The sequence below is a fragment of the Rhopilema esculentum genome, chromosome 21 (assembly GCF_057945365.1).
Source record: "Rhopilema esculentum isolate cy_ngs chromosome 21, ASM5794536v1, whole genome shotgun sequence".
NCBI classification, from domain to species: domain Eukaryota; kingdom Metazoa; phylum Cnidaria; class Scyphozoa; order Rhizostomeae; family Rhizostomatidae; genus Rhopilema; species Rhopilema esculentum.
The window spans coordinates 1062145-1081843 of record NC_142835.1 but is presented as its reverse complement, the minus strand read 5'-3'; the positions used below and the strand labels follow the sequence as shown (position 1 = coordinate 1081843).

At 37.3% G+C, this 19699-nt stretch overlaps 3 protein-coding genes across 3 annotated transcripts; 2 read left to right on the top strand and 1 right to left on the bottom strand.

Annotated features, from left to right (window-relative positions):
* The first annotated feature begins 3407 nt into the window (after positions 1-3407).
* Positions 3408-10769, top strand: LOC148957552 (uncharacterized). The gene is made up of 2 exons (XM_089114904.1): positions 3408-3822; positions 6067-10769. The coding sequence occupies exons 1-2, from the start codon at positions 3735-3737 to the stop codon at positions 6354-6356; spliced, it is 378 nt and encodes a 125-aa protein (XP_088971030.1). The 5' UTR covers positions 3408-3734; the 3' UTR covers positions 6357-10769.
* On the bottom strand, positions 8148-16092 carry LOC135684625 (uncharacterized). The gene is made up of 4 exons (XM_065200259.2): positions 14341-16092; positions 12551-12765; positions 9003-9363; positions 8148-8425 (listed from the first exon to the last, which is right to left on the bottom strand). The coding sequence occupies exons 1-4, from the start codon at positions 14396-14398 to the stop codon at positions 8148-8150; spliced, it is 912 nt and encodes a 303-aa protein (XP_065056331.2). The 5' UTR covers positions 14399-16092.
* Positions 16093-16119: 27 nt separating this feature from the next.
* On the top strand, positions 16120-19692 carry LOC135684446 (uncharacterized). The gene has a single exon (XM_065200018.2). It carries the CDS (start codon positions 16180-16182, stop codon positions 19021-19023), a length of 2844 nt encoding a protein of 947 aa, XP_065056090.2. The 5' UTR covers positions 16120-16179; the 3' UTR covers positions 19024-19692.
* The last annotated feature ends 7 nt before the right edge of the window (positions 19693-19699 follow it).

The following is a 19699-nucleotide window of genomic DNA, read 5'->3' as shown; positions in this document are numbered from 1 at the left end:
GCCAAGTCAGTCAGCTTTATTTCACTACTCTCAAACTGCCTTTATGTAACCATAAGTTCGTCGTGGGCCTTCCTTTCAGGTAAAATCGATGTTCCTTGTTGGTAAAAGGGCATTTTTTGGCGTAAAGAAGGCGTGGTCCAACATTTTTGTTTTGCCCCCCCCCCCCCACCAGAGCCTAGTGGCTGACGCCACCATTGCTTGAAAGCACGTTTGAAATGATATCTTCACAGCATCTGGTACAGTGTCTGGCTGCTTTAATTACCATTAAATCTATTTTTCTAACCATAATACAATCCTGGTTACTAGTGCTAGATGCCTACGTTCCTTAACAACTCAAAGCGTGCCCCCCGTTAGTTCTCCCCAACACCCGCACTCCTCCCCAATTTGCAAAGCGTTCCCAGTTCCAATGGTCCAAGCAGTGATAAATTAACTGGATTTTAGCATTGTGTACGTTATTTTGTTTCTTAATGTGATACAATAAATAAGAGTGTATTTCTGCTACTATTTCTTTAATACTTGAATAAAAAGAATTAATAAAGAAATTTGAAGTTGCTACCATCAAGAATTGAGCCCTAACTAATATCCTTATTTGACGTCCATTCGACGTTCATATTTTGTTATTATTATTGGAAATATGCTTCTTAGCTTGAAAGTATTGTCGAGAAGTGAACTAGAACTAAAGCTTAATGTAATAGCCTTTGCTTGTGAAGCTTGCACGCCCGGTCTAAACCTTCCACGCTAGATGACGCTGTCCACCGGATTTTATGAATGTGGCGATTAAAAATTCGAAAATAAGTATGGACAGAAACGACGCAAAACGGCCAGGAGCTATGTATATAAATAATTGTAATTCAAGAAACCAAAATCAAAAATTAAAGTAATGTGGTGATATATTTGGCTATGCGTGGCTACAAGTTAAAAGTATTCATTAGTTAAGTATACATTAAATGCCTTTAGTAAAACTTTTGTAAAATGCTAACACATCAAGCAGGACATGCCCTTTGGTCGAACTCGCAAATATGGCCTCATTATTTTTGTCTATTAGGGTCTGCCCTGGGATAATTATGCTAAAGGCTATAATATTAGGAAAGAAAAAAAAGTATAAAAAATTGTTGTGGATAGTTTTTCTTGGCCCAGATAGAATCTTTCTACAAATTTAATGCTCATGGCAACACCCCCCACCTCTCCCCGCAATTTCTCTCCAAGAAGTTGCAAAGTACTTTATAGTCAGACTCTGGTCGTTGATTTTCTCGGGGGCGTGGTGAGGTAGGGGGCGTGGGCCTATGGATAGGGTGTTTATAAAATGGTAAGGCATAGGTAGGTTGGCTGAAGAAATAACGACGCAATCTGTACACCTTTCTCTTCTCTGCCAAGACTACGACGATGGCGATAATGCAAGCACTGATTCACAGGAATTTGAAATAACAACATACTTAATCAAAACGAAATAGCTTGCAAATAAATTGAGGCACTAAACACTCTTCTACAAACACTGCTGGACCTATTACATAAACTGCTAGTGCCATCACAAGCCACTAGGGATGCATCCTGGCTGTTCAAATAAAAAAGTAACGTGCCAAAAACATTACCAACGGAAGCTAATTGAATTTTTTTTACGTAGCCAAGTATTTACATAATAATAGCATAAACACTAAGTCATTACGTGACAGGACTAGCTAAAGAAGAATAAAGATAATAAAAATCTCTAAGGAGATGACTAAAGGTGTAGTTTGACAACAGAAGGAAGCATAAAGAATTCAGGGGTATATTATGGTAGCGATTAGCGAACAAGAAAACAAATATCTACAAACTGGTACTTTTACAAAAACCCTCTTTAATTTTGAAGTAGCTATCGGTAATTTTCGGCTTATCGGTTAAGATTAAAATTGAGTTGAGAGATTGAAAAGCGTTTTGCTATACTAAAGCGATTCTTTCCTGGTCAAAAAGCTTTTATCTTCAACCACAGAATGGTGTAAAAGTATGAGAAGGTTGCAGCTTCTTTGCGAAGGTTGCATGCATGCCATAAAATCTTCTTTAAATAAGTAGCGAGAGAGATATTTCCATCAGAATTGACTTATCAATTCTTCGAAAACAATTTGCCATTAAATCGAGGAAGCTGAGCTTATAGTCCATAATATCCAACAGCTAAAAACTTGGTTTATCGATTAGAACTTTTTTTCCCCTTTAAAACTCTTGTGAACTAATTGTACCTTGAACAGATCGTTGTATTTGATTTCGTGGCAGTGTAACTTTTGAAAGTTTTTACTAGTAGCATTGACTTGGCTAGTCTTCGATTTTTACACACGTAAAATTTCCAGTTTCAAACTCTGAAATTAAGCTTTAGGCGATAGTGTTTATTTCCAACGGTAAATTAAATGACATTTCTTGAGAGACAAGGGGTCTTTCTACGGAAGAAAATGCCTCTCATGGGAAAAAGGGTGTGGTCCAAAAGCGCGTTTTCCTGAACCCCCTTTTGCCCCTTCCACTTATCCGGGGCTTGCACCGCCACTGTATGAATATTGAAACTTCCTCAGGGACGAGAAATTTTTTATGACCAGGGTTGGGCCCAAAGAGAATATGGTTGGCTAAAAAATTGACAGACCAGCTTTTGGTTGGGTAGAAGAAAAATACAGCCTAAAATTGGTTGGGTATTAAAGAAATGCTCGAGTAAAGTTATCGATTTAGCATGCACATTTGATAAAAATTAGCTATCTATCAAATACTTAAATGCAACAAAATTTTTATTATCGAAAAGACAATGAAAATTTTCTTAGAGGCAAATATCTTTTATGATGCCTATCAATTAGATACATATATAGGTGTAAGTCAAATAATTTAGGCAGACATGTAGATGTTGACAAAACTACATTTTACTGTGATGATTCCAATCTTTAGCTTAAGATTGGGTTGGAAGAAAATATGCCTATTCTGTCGTTGGGTAGAAAATATTTATAATGGGTTGTAAGTCAAGTAAAATAATTTCTGGAGGGAAAACCTTCTGTCTTCGGCCCCAACCCCGGCCATAAAAAATGACCGGTCTCTTAGTTCTAAATTTCTGTTGTACCTAATTTAGATGAATTCTCCAGCCATTACTAGATCGTCAGATTTTCAAAAATGAGCCATATAGGGCGGGCCTCTTTTTTATTTTTACGATAATTTTTCACTGCTGAATCAACGCAGTTCCTAAGTCACTGTTCAAAGAAATCCACAGAATTTCTGTAAAGCATAATTTTTAAGCGGAATAATTTCTTAGCAACAACCAGCTGAAACAACACAGCTCAATGACACCTGTCAAAGGTTATTAAACTTTTGAAAACAAAGGCTTTAACGATGTACGAAATGGCTTTGAAAAAAGCAAGTATATATATGTAGTGTTTTGATCTATGTTCTGACGTTTCATACCGTGAAGAGTGTCAGACAAAAAGTATCAGTATGTTCTAAAGCGTTAGCTTTTTTGAAAGCTATTTCTAAACTTTGTACCACAAAAAGATTAGATGTTCGAAGTTTTGAAACTTCGGGGTTGTAATATCTTTGTCGGCTTGACTTTTTGGCTCAAGGACAAGTATCAGTCAATCCTTTGAATAATCCGTAGATGACGAAAGCAAAACAAGAATCGCGATAAACAGCGTATACCAGCTTTCCATACCGAACCCCCTGGTTCTATTGAATCTCCCTGCTTACATCAATCTATAAGCAACAGAATTAAGCTGAAATCTTGTGCAACGGTGCTCAATATGGTTTACCGATGTACAGAGCTCGTTGCGATGGTCGTCTTCCTTGGAATTGCGCCTGGCACGATTCGCTTTGTCAGCTCAGTTAAAGGTGAGGCAACGTCTCTTCTTAACAATTATTGCAGCTATTGCAAAATATATATAAAACTTTATATACTTGATCGATAGCAGTTGTGACCAATGAAAACAGCATTATAAAAGGTCAGTAAAGTCAGTTTTAGAAGTAGAAACGTGCGCGGGTCTTGAAGATTTGAAAATGGAAAGAAATTTAATTCGCTTCGATTTTAGAAATATATATTAAAATTTACAAATTTCAATTTTGTTTTGATAATCGGTCGGTTATACTGTTTTGTCTTATGTGATGAAAAAGTTTCTGTTAATCGACACTATCGAAATATATTCATCCAGTTAAGAAAGAAAGCTATTTATTTTGATGTATTGTGCTTGGCCCAGAAGTTTCTAAATATATTTTTGCAAATTGTTTTGTTATAGTTCAGAAAATTATCTGGTTGTTAGAAAGTACCCGTTATTTGTTTTCCCTAATATATTTTTTGCATTATAAACTTCGTTATGTTTTAGTCTTCCAACCTCTTTAATATTTGGATTAAGCAGATATGTGCATCTCAAATCCTGTTGAAAAAACTTTGCTATCGTTTGTCGAATGCCCTTCAATTACATTTGTTGAAATGAAAGAGCAAATACGAATATAAACAGTGAGTTATTACCGTTCTTTAGAAGCCTACTGTTGACACACTTGACAATATCGTTGCATTTCTATTTCAAAGCCTCTAGTCGGTGGACTATAGGAAATTGCAATAAAAAAGAATAATTAATGAAGGTAGGAAGGAAAGAGCCTTGGGGGATTGCCTATGAATTATGTTTTGCTTTATATTCTATATTGGCTTTATTTGTATTATTCGTTTTAATCAGCATTTCAAACTCATTGACATCCATTTTTACAGTTGTTTATCTGAGTAGCAAAATATCTGAAAACGTATTTGGCTCATTATTGATGCTCAGTTGAATAATCTAAAAAATATATTGAAATGCAATATTTCAGTTGTAAAATTGTGCAAGATGGCAGAATTGCTCAGAATATTGATGGCCCCAGTCTAGCAAGTAAATTTTTCAATATCTATTTTGAAAAGTATTTCTGGTAGGGCATTGCGAAGCGCAATAGGTACAGTTTCTAGAGTCATTGTTGTGCCCAGGGATGCCAAAAGCTTGGCTAAAAGGCCTTATTCAGGCTTTTTTGAGCTGCCAAGTCAATAATGCCTTGCCAGGGCAGATTGAACTATGTAGATAGTCAATTTTCAATGACCACACTTGGTCTTAATGGGTCAGTTATAGGTGAATGCAGCAAATGTTATCTTTGCAATGAAAGGCAGATAGCTGGATGTCAAGATGTTAAGGTGCTTGGATTAGGAGCAGCGGGACCTGCAGAGTTGATTATGCTTCGTCTTCCATTTCGAAAAGATAAAATTATGTTTGTCTGCACGGCGCTCTGGATATCACAGAGCTGTTTAAGTTTGAATATTTCATGAAGAGTAAATACTTTAAAAGCCGAAGTGAGTGAAAATGTTTTGTCCGATTCGATCTGTTGCAATGAACATTCTTGTGTGTTAAACAAACGTACAATGTCTGCCAAAAGTACTTGGATCACCCAGCAATTTGCGTTGCATTTTATATCTTTAATTCCTTTTCCGAAAAAATATTACTACTTCCGCCCCTTCCCCTAGAACAATTTTGATAATTTACACAAGTATCATGAAAAAAGCACAAAGAAAAGTGCTTCCTAAAATCCTAACCCGTTTGATAGTAAACCAACATTGTTCCGTAGGGGAAAGGGGGATGATTGATTTTGACTTGGAAACTGACGTCAGTGTTCCAAGACTTTTGGCAGACACTGTAGCTCTCTAGAAAAGACTTTGAAGTGGGGTTGAAGATGGGGGTGTTTTATGCTAACACATTCAAAAGTCTCCACCAGTCTGTAGTTGCTTTGCTAGACCCATCCTAAGTGGCTACATATATCTGAAAATATAATGAATACACTCTTTTGTTATAAAGGCAACTTTATAAAGACACGAGCCTCAAAATTGGTCAAAAGTAAAGAACAAATAAGGAACAGGCTGAGGCTCAGCTACTGTAATATGTAATTCTGAACAATGTTTCATCTAAAAAACAAGGGGATTTTTGCCATGTAGGGGTGCATTTTGGTGCATTTTCAAACATGTCAGCAATTGAAGGTTGTCTCGAAAAATTCACGAAAAAATTAAGAACAATCCAGGCTCAGATTTTTCAATAACATTCAGATTTGTTCTCGCTTTTTTTGAAGGCAATTTTTATGAAACACTGGCTACAGGACAGTTCTTCTCGGATTTTACTACCAACGGCAAACGATTGATTGGAAATACCATAAAAACCGTCAATGCAGCCACACTGGCCGAGTGCTTCAAGGAATGTGATCAGCTTCTGACAGGATATTGCGTGTCACTCAATTTTGCAAAGACCCCAACACCAGGTTCTTTGACCCACCTGTGTGAAATCAACAGCAAGACTGCAGATGATGATCTTGCAAAGTTCATTGATGACGTAAACTACTTTTACTATGATGTCTATCATTAACGTAAACGAGAGTTTGCCTCAGTGTTTGGATGTCAAGACGTTCGTGCGTCTATTCTTCGACACTGCAAAATATATTCCGAAAGCATAGATTATTGAATTTTAAAACTAAAAAGGACCATAAAAATTAGTTCAATAGAAAATTATCTAAGATCACTTTGATTCAGGGCTTTCGTTGACAAAACATTGTTTTTTTTGTGAAGAATCTCGAAAGCAACATTTTGCTGTTCAATCCTCTGAGTTATTCGCCCCTGGATCAAATTCGTACACAGTCGACATTGTTCCTTCTTTCATTTACATTTTTACACTTATTCAACACGACATCAATTATGAATGTTTTTTCACAGTACTGTAGGAAAAAAGTTTTATTTTCTCAAACTTTTCCAATTTTGTACAGGAAATTGTTGAGACCCATATATGATCATAAAGCTTGACATGCCTTAACAAGACAGGGGTCTTTCAAGATTTGTGAGAATAATTTGTATTGTTGTTATTGGGCGTTGCTTTATGATATCAAGTATGAAGTTAAATGAAATCTCCAAGACAAAGTTTCCAAGACATTATCATTATGTTTAGCTTCCTTTCTATTAAGCATCTCCTTATAATATGAAATTTTCAATTCTATTCACCTCATTGAAAAACCTTCAAAACTATATGATTATATAATAAACATCTTTGAGGCTGAGATATCGTGTTAGAATGGTCGAAGACCATATGGAAGGTAATTGAAGCGATAGAACATGAACTACAAGACAAAACCCTTTTTGTGTTTACAGTGGAACCTCCATATAACGGACACCAGTGGGACCAATGTTATTGTCCGTTGTAGAGAGGTGTCCGTTGTATAGAGGTGTCCGTTGATGGAGGTTCCACTGTAGTTTCAAGTTAGTGATTTTTAAATCCAAAATTCTCCAATATGCAGTGAAATGCAACACAGAAAGGCAACAGATAAACATAAAACAGAATTTAAGTTATTAACAGCCTTATCAGGAACATTTTACAATGTTTAAATTCGACATCGTCAAGATAACTCTTAAACCGATCATGCAAATTGTTACCAGTCACATTATAATCAAACAAGAGAGAAAAATATTTCAAATATGAATAGGAATAAGATAAATAAGCAAAAATCATCCACCCCCCCCCCCCCCCCTAACCCCAGCATTACACCACGGTACTAAAAGTGGTGTCCTTTTTGAACGGGAATGAGGTGTCCTTTCCTGTGAGCAATTTGATCTATTCAAAGTTGGATTTTTTTCTTGTGATGTGATAAAATCTTGATTGATGATTGCGGATTTTCTGCGAGAAAAATTATTCTGCTGTTATTTCCTGTGACCATGTTCATACGGTTACGGAGAAAATAACGCCTCGAGTAGTTTAATGCAAATATGATCTTTCTATAATCATTCCTCTTATTGGCAAACGATTGTCATTTCCAATGGGGAACTTGTTGTTTTTCGAGTGTAATCATTTTCCTGTGATACGTCCTTAACCAAAGAATAGTTTATTGCTTTCTTTGAAGCACATCTCCAGATTTGGATGAGTTAGTTGCTGTATTTTAAATAAAAATTCTTTGATTATTCAAAATGCATTTGCCGTCTATACTTCTGTGCTTGTTCTGAGTCACAAGAACATATTTTTCTCTGATCAATACGAAATAATGTCTTTTTTAATCTTGCAAAATTTCAAATATCTTTACGTCTGTGAAAATGCTAATAATGATGTCCCTAGTATAACTTCATTGATATTTACTTAAATAAAGTAAGTAAGTAAGAAGCGGCCCATTTGAAGGCCCTACCGGTAAGCTTCGTAATAGACAAATGCTGGATTTTGAATCAGATTAGCAGGAAAATGGTTTGCATTGAACCTGTTTATCTGACAGGAATGACCATTTCCAGTTTTTGGTTGAATCTCATAATTGAACGACGAGCAGGAAAAGTACGGCAGATCTAAACATACTTCAACACACTTTTGCAAAGTGGAAACGTCGACTTCCTGGATCGTGTAGCCAATGAATTGCTTCGAATGGAAGCTTGATTGTGTGGCTGTATATGGTAAGACAAGGTCTCCACCTTAAAGATGAAAATTTTCATGATTATTACAAGGGATAATAGATGCACCGACAAAAACAAAACAAAGTAATGATCTACTGGCTTAAGTAAGATGTTTTTCTCAGAAAGATAGCAAACCATGTGGCAGTAGACAGTGTTTTAACGCTTACATTATTCGCCGATAGAATTCCGTGAAAGGGCACGACTGTCGCAGAAGCGGGCACAACTGCCAAGGACCCAAGTGAACGAGACATTTTTGTCACTTTAAATAAAAAGCGCTTTTGAGGAGAACGGGAGATTGTGAGAAAAGAGTAGAGGCGTGAGTACCCTGGGTTCCAGAGAGTCAAGTGTCGCAACGCCTTATTTCCTCGACGCCCCACTTGCTACACTTGACGCTCTGGAACCCAGGGTAGGGTGTGAGGTTCCGCTTTGTACGTTTAGTGGAAAAACAACTTTGTAAGTTTTCTATGGTCGTTATTCAACCAGTTCGCGACACAACACAACAAATGTGATTTTGCACATTAACGCCACTGTTTATGCAATTTAAGGCAAAGCAAAAATTAGAGTATTTAAAAGGCCTACAATGCCAATTGCACACCTGCAAAAACCTGATTGAAGCTTTTAGGGAATCCAGCGGATACATTGTATACGTCTGCCAGACCAAGATGTACATCCCATCCCCAAACCGTACCATCCTTGATGGCAAATAATTGCCTGCCAATAATTAAGGCTGCTTCAATGTTGCTTGGGCATTCAGGCAGCTTGTCTACGCTTTTACCATGGTATTCCTTGCTATTACCCGAGGTGATGCACAATTCATCAATGTAAAAGTGAAAACTCAGTTCTGTGTTCTTGGCGATGGCGTTTGGCTTGACCGGAACGAACCGACCCTCTTCGGAGCTTGGATATTCTCGTTGGCTATAAAAATTGAATGAAATCGTTCTGTAACGTTGCCCATTCTAAAACAAGAATTAATAAATCAGGTTTCGTTTAGAAAACATCGGCAGGTTTTTATGTGGTGTTGGAAAAAGCATTGATTAATTGCTCCTTCTTTTAGAAAGTTTACCCAAAACCAGAGAAATGACTGACTGTGAAGGTGAAACATAAGTTTTCTTTAGAGAAATTTCTATATGAGTATTATATTATTGGTAAGATTTGACAGGCTAGCTAGGGAGGCAAAGAAAAATTGAAGGAAGGGGGTATAGGGGGTAGCAAAATCTGTAAATCCGTTACTTTCCATTGCATAATCCGCAAATCTGTTCTTTTTTCTCGTCAAATGCGCAGTTTCTCATGTCACATAGCAGAAGGTACCCAAAGACGGCGTTTATTCGTGCGAAATCGACTAGTGTGCTGAAAAAGCTGAAAAAAGCGATGTACACACGTGCTAGGCTTAAACGAAGATTAAATAAACACCCTTCAAAGCAAAATGAAGTAGCTTTCAAGAAGCAGCGAAATCACTGTGTTGCTCTCCGTAAAAAGGCCATAAAGAATCACTTCAAGAGAGTTACAAGCAATGGCCTAATGTCCAATAAAGCTTTCTGGGATCTGGTAAAACCTTTTCTCTCAAAAAAGGGTGTTCTAGCTGGTACCGATATTTCTCTGATTAAAGATGACGAAATAGTCACTGATGACCATGATTTTAGGTGAGATTTTTAATGATACTACATAAATATTGTCGAAAATACTTCTGGTAAGAAGCCTTCCAGTATCGCCAATGCGAAATCGATTGGCGATGATCGCGAAATTGTAAGATTAATTCTTGACAAATACAAGGATCATCCAAGCATTCTAGCTAAAGTTCAAGACCCTGAGCAAACTTTTCAATCTTTTTCTTTCAATGAGGTTACTGCTAGTGAGGTATGGCTCCAACTGAAAATGCTCGATGGCAGTAAGTCAACAGGTGTTGATCAAATTCCACCGAAACTTGTTTCTCTCGCTAGCGATGATTTGACTGTGCCTCTTACTAAAGCCATCAATTGCAGCATTCGAAATTTCATATTTCCCCAGAATGCAAAAACTGCTGCAGTTTGCCCTTTAGACAAAGGTGAGCCCGATCGTACTGTGGAGAGAAATTTTCGTCCAGTCAGTATACTCAACACTTTTTCCAAAATCTTTGAGAAAATTATAAAAAAACAGCTCAGTCCTTTCCTTGATAAGACTCTTTCAATTTTTATTGCAGCTTATAGAACAGCTTACAGTACACAGCATGTTTTGATTAAACTTGTAGAAGAGTGGAAATCTAAGCTTGACAACAATTTTATTGTAGGGTCCATTTTGATGGACCTGTCAAAAGCTTTTGATTGCATCCCGCATGATTTGATTATAGCTAAACTTCATGCATATGGTTTTGAAGAAAATGCCCTGGTTCTTGTCTATTCCTATCTTAAAAAACGGAAGCAGAGTGTCCGAATAAATAACGTCTACAGTTCCTTCCAAGAAATTGTATCAGGAGTCCCACAGGTATCCGTTCTAGGTCCCATTCTTTTCAATTTCTACATAAATGACCTTTTCTCTTTTATAAAGCAAGCAACCATGTACAATTATGCTGATGACAACACGCTTGCTTTCTTTTCCAAATCCTTGCCAGATCTCGTCAGGGTTTTGGAAAATGAAGCCAACAGCGCTTTGTCATGGCTCGAACGAAATGAAATGATTGGGAACCCGAACAAATTCCATGCACTTTTTGTTAAAAAGGACCAGACAAATACTTCTGGCATAAATCTTAACTTTCAAGGACATTCTATCAAATCTGAAGAGACTGTCAAACTCCTAGGTGTAACACTAGATTACAAACTGAACTTTGACCCACATATATCAAACCTTTGTAAAAAAGCTGCGGCACAACTGAACGTTCTTAAGCGACTCAAGTCATTTATTGGTTTCGCTGAAAATAAGTTTAGGTTCAAAGCTTCGTATACTCGAATTTTAACTATTGTTCTTTAGTTTGGTATTTTTCATCTTCAAAATCACTTCAGAAAATTGAAAGGATACAGGAACGCGCGCTAAGATTTTTGTACAATGATCATAAAAGTTCCTATGATGATCTTCTTACTCGGTCAAAAAAGTGTACAATGCAAGTTGCTCGTCAGAGAACCCTCTGTATCGAAATATTCAAGACAATTAGAAATTTGAATCCACCTTTTATGCATAGCATTTTTAGTTCAAGAACATTAAAACATCCTTCTCGGAATCCTAATAACTTAAATCATTTTTGACCAAACCAAGTAACTTTCGGTTCCAAGACCCTTATAGCCATAGGACCTCAGATCTGGAACTGTCTACCAAATGAACTAAAATCAGCTGACAATCTTAACAGCTTCAAACGTATGATAACAAGATGGGATGGTCCTAGCTGTAAATGCAACGTTTGCAAATATAATGATATCGATATCCTGTAATATTTGTCCATTCATGTCCAAGTTGCTTCAAATATTTAGCTTATGTATGTACGCATTTATTTCGTTAGTTATTTCCTCTTCATTTGTTATACAGTAGATTCGATTTAGATTAGTTGTATGTGTATATATCCATATATATATGTATAGCTAGAAAAAATATCGCATTAAAATAAGGTTACAAACAAACAAAACAAACAATACAAAATGTCTTTTTAGAATCATACAAGAAGACAAGCACAGCTTGTCAAAAATCTGCACCCGTTGTTTGCATCAAACATCCGACGGTTTTTGCCAAAAATCTAGAATCCATTTCTAGTAATCGTTGAAATCTGACATCAGCAATAGTTTCTGGATTCGCAAACCCCCAATTCACGGGTCCGCGGACCCCTACACCTCCCCTTTTAAGCTTAAATGAGAGAGTAAAGAACAAAGAGAAATACTCTCGACAAACAAGTCAAAGCCTCATTTGGTGAGACGTTCCAAAGACAATCATAGTCAAGCAATTTACTGATTTTGGAATATGATCGTCCCACTTGAACGATGCATTATTTTCAACACAAGTCTTTGAGACTATTGAAAAGTTCTTAGAATGCAAAGGAAATCCGAAGTATAAATTGCAACAGAAATTCAATCGAAGGTTATTATAAAACATTTTGTCTTGTATGATGGTCTTATACCATACAATTTTTCTTGTCTGATTCAACCTTTTGTTGGCAGCACCACAATGCATTTCAAGCTTAGCACTGACCTTTATGAAAGCTGCACTTTTGTTCTTGCCAATCAATTTATATGCTGCGTCAAAAGCGGTTGGTAAGAAGGGTAGCTTTCGTATGACAGCATCTTCCTCTTCAAATACATTAAGCCCATCGCGGTGACTGCAAGCAAAGTATTTGTCACCTTGAAAGAAATATGCCTTGTTTTGTAATAGGTCGTAGAAGGCTGCATCAATGCTGATGTTGTTTGCTGCAAAAAAGCATGACTTTGTCAAAATAAAATTATCTTAACTATGCCTGGTTTGATTTTGATGCTGTCAGTCTCGAAACATGTAGACCAAGAAAATTTTTACGTCGACGAAGGTCAAACTTTGCGAATTGTTGCAGACCTAGGATACCTAAATCGCCTTTCTGTTAGACTCTTAAAATTAAATAAACTTTCTTAGAGCCAAATGTAGTAATTTGCAGAATTATTTCTAGTAAGAAGTACTGACTTCTAGTTTGAAAAAATCCTGGTTTATAATATCAGCAAATGTTTTCACAATAATCAAGATTTTACAATGATAATTTATAATAGTCCCTTCTGGCGTTTTCTTAGGGGTTATTTGAAAATATTTGTGGGGGCAAGGCATCCAAGCAATAAAGGAACAATATCATTTAGGCAAACTGTGGAAAGGTAGAAAGAGCTTAATATTCTATTGATTAAGCCTTTAGCTAAAGTTTAATTTCTATGTCTTTTACCATTTAACATGGGAACTTGATAGGAGAAACAGAATGATTGTCCAAGTTGTGCATTACACGTTGCCCTGTATAAGTAACTGCTTTTCAAAAAGTAATTGCTAATAATAGGCAATTGTACGACCTTTGGAATGCGTATAAAATTCTAAGCCTTGCATATTGATGGAGATCCCCTTGGATCATTTGCTTCAAAACTATTTACAACCATATTTTACAAAATAGTACCCAAACTGTTTCATTAATTTATTTTCTCCATCTTATCTTCGTCCCGAATTGATCTAAAAAATTTGATTAGTCGCCGCACTAAAAAGGTTTGCAAGACTTTTCCAATTTCATATCAACATTGAAATAGATAAAACTATGGAACATAGTGATGAAGTAAAGCAAGAAAGTTCTGTCTCGGATTTTCCTTCGGTCAAAATATATTCTAGATGCGCTTCCTCACTATCCTGAACACTACATTCTTAACTTTTTTGCAGCCAACCATGGCGATGGCCCTCACAAACCTTAACAAATCGTAACATAAAAAGAGTCGGGGGGGGGGGGGGGGGGATTTAGCTACTTGCAAAAATTCAATCACTTTCCTTAAAATGTTCAGCAAAGAATTCCTGAAACGTTTAAGCATATTTGGAAGATAACTAAATAGGGGTGCCGTTTTGACCTTTCACCCTCCTCCCACCACACCCTCAGAACGCAACTGTCTTTCATTTTTGGGTAATTGCATACAGCTTCTGTGTTGCTTTGTTAAGCCCTTAAGGCCGATTTCCATTTGACATTTTTTTGTGCGCGCGGGCGTAGCGCCCAAGTCTGAGCATGCGTAGTTAAAATCAAGTGTTCTCGATTTTGCGTTCGCTGTGAGTGCCAGAGAGTTGATAGGGTCTCAACTTTTTTGTGCGCTTGGCCACTTGACAGCACTACTCTACTACACATTTTCAGATTTGGGCGCTACGCCCGCGCGCACGAAAAATGTCAAATGGAAATCGGCCTTTAGGTGTTAAAGTATGCGCTTTACTTTGATTCAGTTTTCCATTTATAGCAAACGATAAATGAAAGGTTACTTTGAAATGAAGGTAATTAACGATCTTACCTGAGATACATTGCAATGCAAGAGAAAAGATCGCCAATATGATTTTCATACTTCTCATTGCTTTTCAGTCATTCAAAAGTTTTTTTCCCTGACTTGCAACCACTTCTGCTGACTTCCTTAGATCAACTGGAGAAGAACAACCCAACGAACAGATTCGCAAATTCCTCCTGGTTCAGTGTACATTGGTAATTTGAATGATCCAAATTTAGCCAAGCAAATAATGGACATATTAGCTGTTCAGAATAGAAAAAGCAGCAAAACCTCGAATGTTTAAAGAGCGATTATATGAGCGGGTGTCGTGAAACAATCTTTGCAATGAAAAGAGAAGAAAATTAGGAATTCTTTTATTACAATTTAAAGTTTATGTTGATGTTAACGATTTCTTCCACCCCCTAGATTCGGGGTCTTTGAGTTGCAGAAACAACTTAAAATAAGCTTTTATATAAAATGTTTATAAATTTTTATTAAGCGATGATTAAGAAGATGCTCAATTAGTTCTACAACAAGGCAAAACATGCCTTTTGACAAATTTGTTAACTTAAACAGGTATTGGTTTAACGAACATTTCAATTATGATTTGTAGGCGTTCTTTTCGCTATAATTACGTTATAGAAATTGTCAAAGAGAAGAGATTCTCTGGATGGTATCGATGCTCTTAGAAGAGCCAACGCCACAGTGATTAAAGTGGCTAAAAAAACTATTTCAGGATGAGTGGTGATCAAATTGACGAGATTCCGTCAAACATTTTAGAATTTCGGAATCTTATCAAACGTCTCTTTATACGAGCTGTAATAATGGTCGCCAAACGACTTGATTCTCTATTTTCGAACCAGTCCAGTTCGTCAAAATTTGAAGTACAAAGAAGCTTCATCTCATTTTTTATTGCTTCTCTCGTCCTCTAAGGCTTATTGGGTAATTAAACTCTCTGTAGCTCTTTGTGATACTCTCTCTCAGAATATTCAGAAAGAATATTTAGGCAGCACAGATATGGATTTTTGCAATGTTTTTTGATTGCACATTTATGACTAAAGTAAAAGTGCTGGCGTAGACAAAATGATAATGCTTAGCTTAAGTGTGTTCTTTCAAGAGAAATGTACCACTTTTTTGAAATAGTGAAGAAGATTCAAGGCTGCTACCAAGTTAAATAAAGTGGCTCACTTGATTATCGATCAAGAAACAACTTTGAAAAGAAACGAACCAAAATAACGATATTTGTAACGATATTTGGAGAATCGCTCTTGAGTGCAATCATTTGGTTTTCGTACTAGAGGAAGCAGTTTACGTTGATTGTAAGCAAAACTGAATTTCATTTTGCTTCAATAAGGATACAGGACAACTACAAGGCCTAAACACAGATTTCTACTAATTAGGAGCATTGTAAATACTGCATCTGTTATGGCTATCTTTGACATATGGAAATATGCCTTAATATTATCTAAATTGAATTCACATATGTCTTCTTTAGAATTCTGCATAAATTTACTACCACCAAAATTACCACGTACAAATTTCAACCAACTTCGTCATGTTTATAGAATTGGTTGAATGGCTTCTATAATTTACTGCCGACCACCTGTTTCTGTATTTACATACCATGGTGACGAAATTCCTGCGGCCAAATTATGAAATATTCAGATGCTGGTGCATAAAGATTGAATTGAAACCTCCAGTCTTATCAAATTCCGTTTTAAAAACGTTTGCGAATCGGGAAGCTTATAATTCATGGGTATTGATATGCAAATTTTTGCTGGGTTCGTCACAGCAAAACACAGGTGGAAAATCAATTATTTGAACTGGGAGATCATAACTTCTTCTTGCTTTGAAAGAAGCTTCCTTCGCATGATGGAGCAATGTTTGCCACACATTTATCCAAAGCCCGGAGGAGAATTTGACATAAAATCTGCTAGAATTGAGCAAACTACAAAAACACAAAGTGTGGATTTTAAAACTTTCGGAAATGAAGGTGAAGTTTCTCAAACTTTGTCATCCATAGAGAGAAAAGAAGATAGTGATTTCGATACAAAAAGATTTCATCAGACGAACCCGTTCAGGGAAGACGCTGTGGCTGGTACTGACTTCAATGGAAATATCGATGACGTATCAAAGACATTTGAAAAAATTGCGGAAAGATCAGGAAAAGGGATTATAGCAGAGAATAGTGAAAATGAAGAACTCCAAGCATCTAGGAAGCTTCAGTCCAAAGTGATGAGCTTTCCTGAGGAAAAGGGAGAAGCTGAGTGGAGGAACGGTGAAAAAGATGAAAAGGACGCAAATGGAATTACAGTTTCAATGAGCAGTTCTAATTTGCACGATGAATTGCGAAGGTCTTTAAAAGATGAAAAATATTATGGCAATGATTCGTTGAGAGACCAAGAGGGAAACGAAGTTTCCAAAGGACATCAGTTGACAAACAGCACTTCAGCCATTATGAGAGAAATGCAGGAAACACAGGACGGTGGGGGCAACAAGCCAGGTTTTAATATAAATGGATTTGTAAACGCAGATGCATATGGCTTAGATGTCCACAATTACAATGTGGTACCAATAAGTAGCTCAAAACTTTACGAAGAATTGCGTCGATCGATAAAGGAAGGCAACCATCTTAGACGGAGCAGTCAGCACCACGAGCTACGAAATATGGAGTTGCAAGAAGAAGTTATAGAAATGTCACGAACGGCGGCGCATTACGAGGCAAAATCCGAACGAGGTACCGAGAGAGAAGGTGAGCTGAGAGTCAAGTTGACTGCGGCCATCAAACAAGCTACAGAGAGTCAGAAAGAAACAGAACAGTATAAGAAAAAGGTCTCACAGCTGGAAAATATGTTTTTGGAGAGCGAGAAAAGGCAACGGAGCATGGGAAAAATGCATGAAGAAAACAAAGAAATGATAGAGAGGCTGAAATCTGAAAATGAGAGTTTGCGTAAAAAAATGAATGATATGGAAATAATTGGTAAGGAGCAGGTCGGAAATGGTCTCAACAATAAAGAGAAGGATTGTGAAGATTTGGAATTCGAAGAAGAAGGTGAAGTCGAGAAAAACCTTATGGAACAGCACGACAAGCGGAATGAAATAAGACATGATCTTATGCAACAAATGAATATAGAACAGGGAGACCTGGAGTATGAAAACAAAGAGTACAGACATCTTATAGAAGCTATGAAAGAGCAGCTCAATGAGACAAAAGCAATCAACCAAAGGTATGCTGAACAAGTCAAACATTACACATTAACGGTTGGAAATTTGAGACAAGAAAGGAACAAGCTTAAAGACGAGATTGAGACCATGAAAGCACGAGAGAGAGGCAAAAAGGAAAGAGCTTTTCTGTATCTGCAGCAGTACAGGGAATCACAGGTTCAGATGGCCTCTATCCAAAGTGAGTTGAAGAAGCAACGTGCTGATAACGATGAGATGCGAATACAGTGCAAGTGGCTAAGATTAGAGGTGGAAAAGCTGCAAAACATAATAAAGATGAGATATGAGGTGAGTGAAGAGCGCAGAGGGAAGGAAAATGCCAAATCATATACAATACAGGAGGTAAAGGGCCTACATCAACAGAAGTTTAAGGAGATGAAGGACAAAGAGGTTATTGAGAGCGCTACAAGTCTGGTTGAGGAGCGCATGAAGAAGGCGAAAAACATGACGAAATTTCAGGAGAGTGCGCAGAAAGAAGGTTCTGAATGCAGCCATAACCCAGGTGACAAAGCAGTAACACAAGGGACTGAGGAGAAATCCGCTAATCGCAAAGTTGATCAGGGTTTGCTGCAAGATCAACATGAAAAGCTTTCCATTGAGATGGCTTTAACCAGAAATATCGTGAAGAAACTGCAGAGTGATAATGGTGAATTGCGCCAGCAAGTTGCATTGCTAAAGGCTGACATGGCATTGGGCGTATCAGGAATACAAAGTGACGGCGGCGGTGTTATCCCTGGAAAATACAGACGAGGCAATTTTGAAGTTGTCTCAGCGCCTTTTGGAGCAATGAATAAAAAACGAACACAGAGCATGACAGCATTCAGCAGAGTCAAAGGTTTCGCACCATATGACAAGGCTCAAAGTTTAATTGATCTGACGAAAGTTTCCATTGACGAAGTAGAAGAGCGCCGTGCATCCTTGAAGAAACACAGCTCCGATGGTGAAAACATATCACAGTATGCGGATAAAAGAGACACAAGTCCGATGCTTTCGGGCCAAGAAAAATCTTCACGAGCGACCAACCCTTCAACAGGCGAATCGAGAGGGCAAACAAGTGGAAAATTCATGATGCGACCTTTAGTCAGGTCTGCTAGAATGGTCAAGAAGTCAGATGAACATGCTCCGAATACACACAATGCAAGCAAAGATACAAAGCGATCCCTGGAAGAACGTCCTTCCCATCCTCCATTGCGTTCGACTATCAGCTTTCCACATACCGATGAGGTCACTTACTTTGGAAATTTTAAGAAATCCGAAAGCATACCCTCTGATCTCCACGCTTTTCAAGTGCCTGGTGCGTTGAGAGTTTCACCAGCAGCACAGTCTTTTAACAGCTTCTTGTTTTCGTGGGATGAAGACGCGCGGTCTGAAGATGAGGAACTGAAAGCACTCCAGGAATCATCGAATAGAAAAGTGGTGAGCAGGAAGACTGGCAATGAATTAAGCTCAGATGATGATATGCGTTCCTATCAAGTGAGATATGCAAAATGAGAGGAAGAAGATAACAGAGCTGTCTTCGAACCCATTTCATAATAGATATTTCCCCGCCTTTTAAATAGCTGTCTGCATTTTCTGAGGAATAAACGAGGTGGGAATTAAAAAAATATGGTTTGATGATGTTTGGTATCACAAGAATTAGGAGAGCATGTCTAGGGAACCTTTCAATACTTCATAGATTATATAGTTAGCTTTGTTTACCAACCACGCGGTTTTACAAAGGATAAATGGGTTTTGAAATATTATTTGCACTGTATATTTGTTGCTCGTAACTTTCAGTACATGTATATCTGAACTATTTTTATAGTCGATAATACGGGTAAAAGTATATGAAATTGAAATCTTTTAAACCGTTACTACCTGAACATCCGCGCCCAATCCTAACCCTAATTTCGATACTTGTACCAGAGAGGTTTCCCCGTTGCATTGCACGGAAATCGCTCAGACAGAGGCTCTGGATTCATCAAACACAATAAAAACAATTCTTTAAGAGAATCACACGGGAAATTAATTTTTGCAATAACTTCAATATCATCGATAAATATACACTTCTGCCAAAAAGCAAACAAGCAAAATGCATTGATCAAAATGTTTTTATCAACCGGAGTACCCCCTGGAAACAACTAAAAAGTAACACTGCATTAAAACTTGGTTATTCTACAAATTCAAG